Source organism: Phyllopteryx taeniolatus, chromosome 13 (assembly GCF_024500385.1).
Source record: "Phyllopteryx taeniolatus isolate TA_2022b chromosome 13, UOR_Ptae_1.2, whole genome shotgun sequence".
Lineage (NCBI taxonomy): Eukaryota > Metazoa > Chordata > Actinopteri > Syngnathiformes > Syngnathidae > Phyllopteryx > Phyllopteryx taeniolatus.
Genome location: NC_084514.1, coordinates 24,308,818 through 24,321,205, shown reverse-complemented (window position 1 = coordinate 24,321,205; position 12,388 = coordinate 24,308,818). Strand labels below are relative to the sequence as shown.

Below are 12,388 nucleotides of genomic sequence, written 5' to 3'. Positions count from 1 at the left end.
AGCTGGGATAGGCTCCAGCACGCCCGCGACCCTAGTGAGGAGAAGCGGCTCAGAAAATGGATGGATGGATGGATGGATTTACTTGAACATTTGTGTCCGGACAGTCTAAAACGTCTATGAAAAAAGGTTAACGTGCAAAAACAGTGAACAATCGTCGACAAAATTTATGTGGACGTCTCTCCTTATGCCCACTTCAACCTCTGAAAATATAGGAACAAAATATTTAGGATTTTATGGATGTTAAGCCTCCTGGAAGCCATCACCTTATCATGGTGAAGGGGTTTGTGTGTCCCAATGATCTTAGGAGCTAAGTTGTCTGGGGCTTCACGCCCCTGGTAGGGTCGCCCATGGCAAACAGGTCCTAGGTGAGGGACCAGACAAAGCACGGCTCCAAAAACCCCTATGAAGAAATAAACAAATGGATCTAGGTTTCCCTTGCCCGGACGCAGGTCACCGGGGCCCCCTTCTGGATCCAGGCCAGGAGGTGGGGCTCGAAGGCGAGCGCTTGTTGCCGGGCACAGCCCGAAAGGGTAACGTGGATCCCCCTTCCCATGGGCTCACCACCTGTGGGAGGTGCCATAGGGGTTGGGTGCAGTGCGAGCTGGGCGGTGGCCGAAGTCAGGGACCTTGGCGACCCGATCCCCGGCTACAGAAGCTGGCTCTAGGGATGTGGAATGTCACCTCTCTGACAGGGAAGGAGCCCGAGCTGATGTGTGAGGTCGAGAAGTTCCAACTAGATGTAGTCAGACTCGCCTCCACACACAGCTTGGGCTCTGGTACCAGTCCTCTCGAGAGGGGTTGGACAATCTTCCACTCTGGAGTTGCCCCCCTGCTGAGATTCGCCCAGAGTTCCTAAGGGCTCTGGATGTTGTGGGGCTGTCCTGGTTGACACGCCTCTGCAACATTGCATGGACATCGGGGATAGTCCCTCTGGATTGCCAGACTGGGGTGGTGGTCCCCCTTTTTAATAAGGGGGATCGGAGGGTGTGTTCCAACTACAGGGGGATCACACTCCTCAGCCTCCCTGGTGAGGTCTATTCAGGGGAGAGGAGGGTCCGTCGGGAAGTGGGATCTCAGATTCAGGAGGAACAGTGTAGTTTTCGTCCTGGCCCTGGAACAGTGGACCAGCTCTACACCCTCGGGAGGGTCTTTGAGGGTGCATGGGAGTTCGCCCAACCAGTCTACATGTGTTTTGTGGACTTGGAGAAGGCGTTTGACCGTGTCCCTCGGGGGGTCCTGTGGGGGGTGCTTAGGGAGTATGGGGTACCGAACCCCCTGATACGGGCTGTTCGGTCCCTGTACGACCGGAGTCAGAGTTTTGTCCGCGTATCCAGCAGTAAATCGGACTCGTTTTCGGTGAGGGTTGGACTCCGCCAAGGCTGCCCTTTGTCACCGATTCTGTTCATAACCTTTATGGACAGAATTTCAAGGTGCAGCCGAGGCGTAGAGGGGGTCCGGTTTGGTGGCCTCAGTATTGCATCTCTGCTTTTTGCAGATTATGTGGTTCTGTTGGCTTCATCAAGCCGTGATCTCCAAGTCTCACTGTGTGTGAGACTGTGTGAAGCGGCTGGGATGAGAATCAGCACCTCCAAATCTGAGCCCATGGTCCTCAGTCGAGAAAAGGGGGGCGTGCGCTCTCCAGGTCGGGGATGAGTTCCTGCCCCAAGTATCTTGGGGTCTTGTTCACGAGTGAGGGAAGAATGGAACGGGAGATCGACAGGCGGATAGGTACAGCGTCTGCAGAGACTTTTTATCGGTCCGTTGTGGTAAAGCAGGAGCTAAGACGAAAGGCGAAGCTCTCAATTTACCGGTCGATCTATGTTCCTACACTCACCTATGGTCACGAGCTGTGGGTCATGACCGAAAGAACTAGATCCCGGATACAAGGGACCGAAATAAGTTTCCTTCGCAGGGTGTCCGAGCTCTCCCTTAGAGATAGGGTGAGAAGCTCGGTCATCCGGGAGGATCTCAGAGTAGAGCTGCTGCTCCTCCACATCAAGAGGAGCCAGATGAGGTGGGTGGGGCATCTGATTCGGATGCCTCCCGGACGCCTCCCCGGTGAGGTGTTCTGGGCACATCCCACTGGGAGGAGACCCCGGGGACGACCCAGGTAACGCTGGAGAGACTATGTCCTTTGGCTGGCCTGAGAACGCCTCGGGATCCCCCCAGAAGAGCTGGATGAAGTGGCTGGGGAGTGGGAAGTCTGGGCGTCCCTGCTAAAGCTACTGCCCCTGTGACCAGACCTCGGATAAGCAGTAGAAATTGGATGGATGGATGTTAAGCCTTTTCCTCTCCATATGGACTCGTTAAGAAAAATCTTAACATCACTTAATGTCACAAAACTCCGACCAATCGTCACCAACATATATGTGGACATCTCTCCTTATGTCCACTTCAACCTCTGAAAATATTAGAACAATCGCCCCAATATTTTTATGGACAGTAAGCGTTTCCCTCTCTATAAGCGCTCACTAAGCTTTAACGTAAAAAAAAAAAAAAAAAACTTGGCTGAATGAGGGAACACTTGTTTTTATAAATTATTCATATTAAATGACACTGTCTGCAATCAAATGAAATTACACATACAGTGTACCTTTGTTTATCAAGGGGGTTACGGTCCAGATACCACAAAAAAATGAAATCCTTGAAGTAGTGGCCAATTATTTATTACACAAATTAAAAGTTACATATATGCAAGTGATACTCGAGAGAGCTTCAGATATTTTATTTGTCCACTTGAGGTTACCATCCGCACTCTAGAAATGCACATACTTTTGTGCTCTGCTTGACTGACATGAACAGCACCCCATGGGGACATGGAGTGAACAAACAATTTCTTGCCTTAAGAACTGGCACCGTTCCTCACACTGACGGTCCTGGCAATGTAGTCAAAAAGCATTATGGGAATTCATTGCAGTGATGTTTTTAATTAAAGTACTATTTGTGGATTTATTTCATAAAACTCAGGCTGTGTATTAAACACTGGCTTTCTGGTCATGTTCTTTGTATCCTCGAGCAATTTGGTGACTTACCAAATGTCTGAGTTGAGATTACTCAGTCAGGTTTCTTTTTCTCCTAAGTATTAGAGCCCAATTTACCTTATGTGAGTCATTGCTGCTGCATTAAAATCATATATATATAACAAATAAAGCTAACTGTATCAGAGATGTGCACTGCACTCCACTGACCCATTAAAAAAATCTGCGATGCACTGAATCCGCATTACAGTAAGTGCGATATAGCGAAATATTACTGTATGAGAATATGTACACCGTGTTCAGTGGTCAGTTTTGTGGCAGTATTTTCTATATTACCATGATAGCACTGGAAACATCGAGTTGTCGTTTCTGTCATTTTATTTCATGCAGGAAAAAGGAGAGCCTGAAAAGAACAAATTTACCAAATGCTATGTTCAAAGTCTTCTGATCAGAAGAGGACATTTTCCTTGACTCCATTTCCTAATGCTTACTCATGTGGGGTTCAGGTGTATTTCTTTAATGGTCAAGGATTGTGGTTGTGGACCTGCTCCATATGTAAACTGCCTTGAAAAAAAGTCTGTTGTGAATTGGCACTATATAAATAACATTTACATGACTTGATTAACACCAGAGCTGGAGACATAAGTAGACTATTGAAGGGACTGACGTCTGAAAACAAAGACACTACACTCAGATCACAGTTGCTTACTATTCATCTTTTCACATGTACAGAAGCCTAGTATGGTGAATTTCTATGACAAGTGTCAGTACATTGTCTTATGTCTCATCTTGACTGAGGTTGACACCTGACTCGATGAAGGCCTGTCTTTCAGGCTCAACTGCAGCTCTTCCCGAGGCAAGTGTCAGCTATGGTTTACATCAGGGGTGTCAAACTAGAACGCACAGGCGGCTAAATTCAAAGCACACTTTATGAAATTTATTAAACAGACCACAACTAAAAGTTTTTTTTTTTTTTTTCTTAGATAAATGTGTATCGGAAATGCCCGGAACACCTCACCAGGGGGCATCCTAACCAGATGCCTTAGCCACCTCATCAACCCTAACCCTATTTGGTCGTTCATTATTAAGTGAAATGTTTCATTTTCTCTTATGTATTCATAATTGCAGCATCACGGTGGAGTACTGGTTTAGAGCGTCTGCCTCACAGTTCTGAGGAGCGGGGTTCAATCCCCAGCCCCCCCTGTGTGGAGTTCTCCCCGTGCCTCCGTAGGTTTTCTCCGGGCACTCCGGTTTCCTCCCACATCCCAAAAACATGCATGGTAGGTTAATTGACAACTCTAAATTGCCCGTAGGTGTGAATGTGAATGCCAATGGTTGTTTGTTTGTATGTGCCTTGCGATTGGCTGGCAACCAGTCCAGGGTGTACCCCGCCTCCTGCCCGATGATAGCTGGGATAGGCTCCAGCATGCCCGTGACCCTAGTGAGAAGAAGCTGCTCAGAAAATGGATGGATGGATATTCATAATTGCTCTTTAACCAAACAAAATTATTTGTTATCCAATTACTTGATTATTTGATAGAATTGTCAGTGCGATACTCAATTACTAATTGCAGGACTACTGGATGTAAATTGTCATTTGTGACAGGTTTGTTATATGTAACCTCATAAATAAAGTGAGGAAAAAAACTAAGTCATAGCATAGCATTTTCATAGAATAACTGAGAATGTACTATTGATCGGTTTTGAAGGGGCAAAAACTAAGCCCTCCCAGCTCTCTCCCACTTGACGATTGGCTTTCAAGGTTACATTTTTTTTTATCAGCTCCCTAGTTTTCTTATAAAGGTTCAATGAACTGACAGGATGAATCAAATTTGTTTTGATAAATGAATATGGATTTTAAAATATATTAAATAAATATTATACATATTACATATGTAAGTATAGAATATCCATCCATTTTCTTTACCGTTCATCCTCACTAGGGTGGCAGTCGTGCTGGAGCCTATCCCAGCTATCATCGGGCAGCCGGCGGGGTACACCCTGAACTGATTGCCAGCCAATCGCAGGGCACATATAAACAAACAACCATTCGCAGTCACATGCACACCTATGGGCAATTTAGAGTCTTCAATCAAGCTACCGTATAGAATATCCATCCATCCATTTTCTGAGCCGCTTCTCCTCACTAGGGTCACGGGCGTGCTGGAGCCTATCCCAGCTGTCATCAGGCAGGAGGCGGGGTACACCCTGAACCGGTTGACAGCCAATCGCAGGGCACATACAAACAAACAACCATTCGCACTCACAGTCACGCCTACGGGCAATTTAGAGTCTCCAATGAATGCATGTTTTTGAGATGTGGGAGGAAACCGGAGTGCCCGGAGAAAACCCACGCAGGCACAGGGAGAACATGCAAGCTCTACACAGGCGGGGCCAGGGATTGAACTCAGAACTGTGAGGCTAACGCTATAACCAGTCGTCCACCGTGCCGCCGTATAGAATATATTAATTAAAAATATAAATGTTATATGTATTAAAATATATTATTCCTTTGTTGTCAAAATGACTCAAAGGACTCGAAACTCAAAGGGACTTGCGACTTGACATGGGACTTGCTTGTCTCGACTTGGGACTTTACTCGGGACTTGCCTGTCTCGACTTGGGACTTGACTCGGAATTTGAGGGTAAAGACTTGAGACTTACTTGTTATTTGCAAAGCAATGACTTAGTCCCACCTCTGTTATTGACAAAAAGTTATTATTTTATAGGTTCAAGACCTTTATTATGTTATTTCCCACTTATTACATTATGGGCTTATTAGATTTTAAAAATATATGCAAATATATTGCATTATGGGCCTTATTACGTTATGGGATGTGCATGATGGGCTTGTATAAGTATGCCGAAAAAGACGACACGATGGCCTGAGCCCACACTTGCAATTGATGAGTATGCCTCACAGTTCATTATGTTGTTCCTCCTGAGATTATATCCTGACGGAGTTGGAATGTCCATAGCTTATTTATTTGCATAAATTTTGTATTTACTGCTGTTAATTAGAATTCTTCAGCATACTCAAGCAGCTTTGCTCCATTGCAATTGGTTTCCTTGTTATTCCTCAGGTCCTATTTGGGCATTGGGGCGACTTCAATGCAACAACTAGCATGTTGTGAGCTAGAACATTTTTGGTAACACTTTTGAAGTTTTCATAAAATTGGTCTACATCATAATCATCACTAACATTAGTTGGGTTGTTGCATGTTATGACAGTGGTTTTGTGGTTGCCAGGCTGATGCTGTTATTAAGTGGTATTGTTCACAATTGTTGTGCTCAATTTCAGTATTCGGGTGGTGATGTCTGTGTTCTTGAATACTCAAGATGTCACTGTACTGCTGTTTTACACAATTCCTGGGGATCTGGATATCTTTGCTAAGGGAATGTGACTCACTTTAACCTTTTCATTTTCCATCTCCATTGCGAGACATCCTTGCAGGAGGATTTGGGATGTTTCGGTCATCTATTCCCATTGGGAGAAGGTTGGAATAGGGATCTTGAGTGGCAGGGTCTTGAACCCTGTGTTTTGTTCTTGCTCTGTGCAGCCTTTTATGTATCACTGTATCAGTCCGTCTGTCCATCAATCCGTCCTTCTACAGTTCTGTTATCGTTTAACTTTCTGCCACTTGAGGGTATATGGACATATTGTTTTCCAATATTTACAGCAAACACTATTTCTTTCTGTACCCAACATCACTCCATTCCTGTTCACTTCTGGATTACTATAACAGCCCATATAGGCAGAAAATAAAATGTGCCATCTGTTGGTTGCTACCATGTGGTGCAATTCTTTACGCCTCCATTGCTTCAAGACACTCCAATGAGACAACATAACTGTCAGGTCGGCTGTCTCTGCATCCAGAGCCCTGACCTTTCCCTCCTCCCCCTGAGTGTGTGTGTGTGTGCGTGTGGTGTGTGCGTATGTGTGTGTGTGTGTGTCATTGTAGGTTTGGAATAGGGTGTGCTGCAGTCACTCAGCAGCTGCACCTCATCACTTAATAAGCAGCAGCCTTTCTGAAACTGGTCTTGGAATCCACCAGGCCGCCAGATTGTCTATGCTCGACATCGAATGAGACCCGGTACACACAAAGACAATCGGTCTGTTTTTGTGCTGAATTTTCCCCTTCCTGACCAAGCATGTCAAACGTTAGACAATTTTATGTCTTACAATATCATCCTATAACATTATCCTTAGGTCTCAGGTGTATAAAGAGTGGTTTCGTTACGATTTTAGGGTCCAAAATAGGTCGGGGCTGACAATCTTAAATAATGAACGTGTTCTATATTTAGAACCAAAAGTATTTGTGTTTGTGTGACAAAGCCGAATTCTCGTGAGTCATGACGCAGGGAATTGTGACGTGGAACAGAATATAGCCAATCAAGAAGCGGCCTGACCTTACAAAAGGAAAAGACTGTAAAAAAGCAAGCATGTCCTACCCGATGTTGCTTTTTTTGAATAAAAGTGGGTTCCCCAAATATCAAGAAGTATTTTCCAAACCAAGTCGTTTTTTGAGGACAACACCATTTTATGAGGCGACTGGCTGTGACAACCTTCAGGAAAATTCAGGAAACATTAGCGCATATCTGGAAGTGTTTCTTTTTATTTGGTTTTGCGAGATCACGTGTGATCACACGAGATTTCGAGATTGGCGGTGGAAGAGAATCTTTATGTGTGGTGTTCTGTGCGGAGATCATCAGAGCACACCACACACAATACGACCAAAAACTGATTTTTAAAATCTTCATATGTGGGGTCCTTCACAGATAATCTTTTAAGATTTGAAAAATCCTTGTGTGTACCAGCCTTAGAAGTATCCACCCATTCTTCAGAGGCTTTTGAGTCCTTGATTCTCATCCTGCATTTGTCTTTATTCTCTCCAGCCAACTTCCTGCATGTTGTTCCAGCCTGTTTGCCACATCTGCCTGAAACGTGACTTCCTGCCAATCCGACCTAACACTGTATTACTTCCCCAACCAGGACCAATTCCTTCCCGCCTTGGAACCTCTCACGTTCGTCATTAATAAATACCTCATCATCATATCGGCTGTTTATCCTTCCTTTCTGCACCTGGGTCATCCTCACAACCGGCCACTTAACTCTTCCCTCATTGGTAAAAACAGATTTATCCAATTGAAGCTGAGGGACAACATTATAATGTTCTTTTCATCGTGGCCATCCCCAATATTCAGGGTGTGTAACAAGTAAATAGGCATTAAACATTTGTAATAAAATCCATATTCCTATAACAAATGATACCTGTTCTTTATCAAATGGGAAAATGAAAGCAAATCTTCATATTTCGGAGACTGATGGTGTAGAGGTACACTCGCCTGACTTTGGTGCAGGCAGCGTGGGTTCAGTTCCCACTCAGTGGCGGTGTGAATGTGAGTGCGAATGGTTTTCCGTGTCTATATATGCCCTGTGACTGACTGGTGACCAGTTCAGGGTGTAGTCAGCTGGGATAGGCTCCAGCGACCCAGGACCCTAACCAGGATAAGCGGTGTTGAAAATGGATGGATGGATCATCATATTTCAATGTAAACACCCATGGCATCAACAACAAAAAACAGTCAAGTGACTGGGCATCTGATATAAATATATCCATCCATCCATCCATTTTCTGACCCGCTTCTCTTCACTAGGGTCGCAGGCGTGCTGGAGCCTATCCCAGCTATCATCGGGCAGGAGCCGGGGTACACCCTGAACTGGTTGCCAGCCAATCGCAGGGCACATACAAACAAAAAACCATTCGCACTCACATTCACACCTCCGGGCAATTTAGAGTCTCCAATTAATGCATGTTTTTGGGATGTGGGAGGAAACCGGAGTGCCCGGAGAAAACACACGCAGGCACGGGGAGAACATGCAAACTCCACACAGGCGGGGCCGGGGATTGAACCCCGGTCCTCAGAACTGTGAGGCTGACGCTCTAACCAGTCGTCCACCGTGCCACCGATATAAATATATAGAAATAAGAAATACGACAATCAGAAAATAAGAGACAAGAAATAAAAATTAAGACAATAAGAAATCCCCATTGTTGTTTTTCATAATAACTTCTGTGATACTAAAAACTCTATATGCAATTTCAAATGTCTAGTTGCTTTTAACTCCCCCTGTTCAATACATTGGATTAAAAATGATTGCACGTGTATTGAGTCTTGCCGGTTAAACCAAATGAATACTTTTTAAAAAAGATTGTCTCCATTTAAGAATCAAGTTTATAATTCTAAACACTGAAGTGTGAGAGGTTTCTGGGGCTCAACGTTTAACAGTTATTGTATAATAAATATAGACAGGACGTTGTAATCCACAAATAGGAAACCATCATAAAACTGGGCATAGATTGCAGCAAGGGTTCGTCGAATCTTGCAGAGAGAAAAGGTGTGTGTGCATGTGTGTGTCAGAGCCAGGCTATCAAAGGTAGAAAAGATATATACATAGAGGTGGAGTGAAATTATCTGTTGCAAGTTTGATGAGGATGAAGAATGAATTAAACATGAGTCCATCTTCCAATTTCTCTCTTTTGATGATGCTGTCTCGATCACAGTCACTTCCATTTCTCTGTGTGCCACTTACAGGTAGAAGGTAGGTGTGGTGGCGATCGTGATGGAAAACTGAAGAAAGCTTTTAAGGCATGACGATGTGTGCATGAGAGATGGAATAAAAACATGACAGCCCCCCCCCCCCCACACACACACACAAACTTTGAAAGTTAAAATCTTTTTTGAAAGGGGGGACACTCGCATGCTGTGTCCTACTGATTTTGATGTCGCGACTGCGTGTATGTGTCTGTGTGTGTGTGTGTGTGTGTGTGTGTGTGTGTACATTATTCTGATTCACATATATACAAACCACTGCCTTGGAGCTTTTTCATTGATATACTGACTTACAATTCTGAATAAAAAAAAGACTGGGGCATTTATATACACAATTGTAAATAAATGCTCTAACCAGTCGGTGGCCGACTGGTTAGAGCGTCTGCCTCACAGTTCTGTGGACCAGGGTTCAATCCCCGGCCCCGCCTGTGTGGAGTTTGCATGTTCTCCCCGTGCCTGCGTGGGTTTTCTCCGGGCACTCCGGTTTCCTCCCACATCCCAAAAACATGCATGGTAGGTGAATTGACAACTCTAAATTGCCCATAGGTGTGAATGTGAGTGCGAATGGTTGTTTGTTTGTATGTGCCCTGCGATTGGCTGGAGGCGTTTTGAGTGTTTCACACTGCGTGATTACATAGAAGGTCAATGCAGTTTGCATGAATATACGTGAATCCGTGCAGGCAGGGCATTTGACTAAATAATCTCCAATTTTTCTGGCCCCCTCTGTGATATCATGTTGGTCTAAACATCATCATAGGTAGCAAAAAGTATTTTCTAATTAGCATCAATAACATCCATCCATCCATTATCTAAGCCACTGGAGCGCTGGAGCCTATCCCAGCTATCATCGGGCAGGAGGCGGGGTACACCCTGAACTGATTGCCAGCCAATCGCAGGGCACATACAAACAAACAACCATTCACACTCACATTCACACCTAAGGGCAATTTAGAGTTGTCAATTAACCTACCATGCATGTTTTTGGGATGTTGGAGGAAACCGGAGTGCCCGGAGAAAACCCACACAGGCACGGGGGGAACATGCAAACTCCACACAGGCAGGGCCGGGGATTGAACCCCAGTCCTCAGAACTGTGAGGCAGATGCTCTAACCAGACACCCAAATCCCGGTGAGAATAAGCGGTAAAGAAAATGGATGGATGGATGGATGAATCTTGAGACAACCAGTCCAAAAAAAAAGTTGTGTGAGTTCACGGCCTGATGGCCAGACCTATAAACACATTTACCATCCAATAGCATTGCAGGGTTAAACAATAGGACCCACTCACCATGTAAATGTGGTCTTTAAACAAAACAATGAAAATTCACTTGTTGTTGTTTTTTTTTTTTTTACTACCTAAACCTTAATACATTTAAAGTTAACAGTGTTAATTCGTGCATATGCACGTTTGCTGCACAAACATATCAATATGTTTGTACATTGTTTTTGTTCGATGGCAGTTCAGCCATCGTAAGTAACATCAAATGAGATGCACACTGTATTGGAACAACAGTTATTTAAAAATACAATAATAACTTTGGGGACAATAACTCAAACCAGGAATTTGCTAATGGTTTGCTAAATAACAATTAAAAGGACGCTTCTCATCACTTTTACCCTCATCCCATTCAAGCACTTGTACACAAAGGATATATGCATTTATATGTATGTCTCTCTCACTCGACATTTCTCCGTGCGCTGCCAACGTTGACACTTCAAAGAGGAGTGACAATCAGACCGCTTGCAATTTCCTACTTTTTTCAAGGTTTCAGTATTTTTTCTAATCCCTACAATAATCTGATTTCTATCTATTTTTTTGTGATTCTGCATTTGTAAATGTGATGTAAATTGATCAATTCACAGTAAACACTGTAGTGTGGATGTGAATAACGGGTTCTTTGAATGTTTTGGTACAAGACATGGATTAGTGAATTACTTGTTGACTGTAAACTAATATTATTTATTTATTGAGCTGCATTATGTGACATCCCCCTTTCTGACGCTGACTCATGGAGCTTCATTCGACTCTGGTTGAGGATGTCACAATGTGGGGAGAGGACATACCATGTCTGTGTCTGACACTGGGCCAAAGCTGGTCACATAGATATCAGTCTTGACTTCTGTTACACGGTCTGTAGAGAAACATAATGTAATGTATTAGAAAAATATATACAGTAGAACATGAGGGCTTTTAAAAAGGAAGAAAGTACAAAACAAGCATTTCAATGCAGGGCTCTAGACGAACCTTTTGCACCTGGTACGGCCAACTTTTTCATGGGTGCACCAGCACAAAACTTGGATGCACCCAAATTTTCGACTGCATCGCATTCAACATGGCAGGATGCGAGTCCCGGTTTCAGGGGGAGAAAACAGATGGTGTGTGTAGAATCAGGACCGGTTAAATTACTTCCAAAGTTAACCTTAGAGACACTTTTGGAAGATCAAAAACATGCATCTTCCTAAGAGAAAACTATTTGGAAGGCCAGTGAGGCCTCATCAGACGCCACAGGCTTGTGGCGACATCCTGACGGTCATTCTGTTCCCTCGGCCGTTCGGCTCCTGGTCCTGGTGGAGGAGGCCCATGGAGCGGCGCATGTGGGTAAGGCGCAAATGACACGAGCATTCATTCACTGGTGGCACCCTCATTTGCAGGATGCAATTGAGAATTTGGTGAAACATTGCGAGGTGTGTCAGCCATTTAATATTCAGCCAACAATGAAACCTTTCCAGGGCACTTTTTCATTGCCGAAACACCCAGGAGAGGAAATTCAATTGGATTTCACAGCTATGATTGAT

The 12,388-nt window shown here is 44.3% G+C and overlaps 1 protein-coding gene across 2 annotated transcripts in view; it reads right to left on the bottom strand.

Moving 5' to 3' along the window:
• The window catches only part of gabra2a (gamma-aminobutyric acid type A receptor subunit alpha2a), an 80,662-nt gene that overhangs the window by 31,041 nt on the left and 37,233 nt on the right, over window positions 1-12,388 (bottom strand). For both annotated transcript variants that reach the window (XM_061795807.1, XM_061795808.1), the window contains exon 4: window positions 11,657-11,724. In XM_061795807.1, coding sequence (XP_061651791.1) covers window positions 11,657-11,724 — 68 coding nt within the window. The remainder of the gene's footprint in view (window positions 1-11,656; window positions 11,725-12,388) is intronic.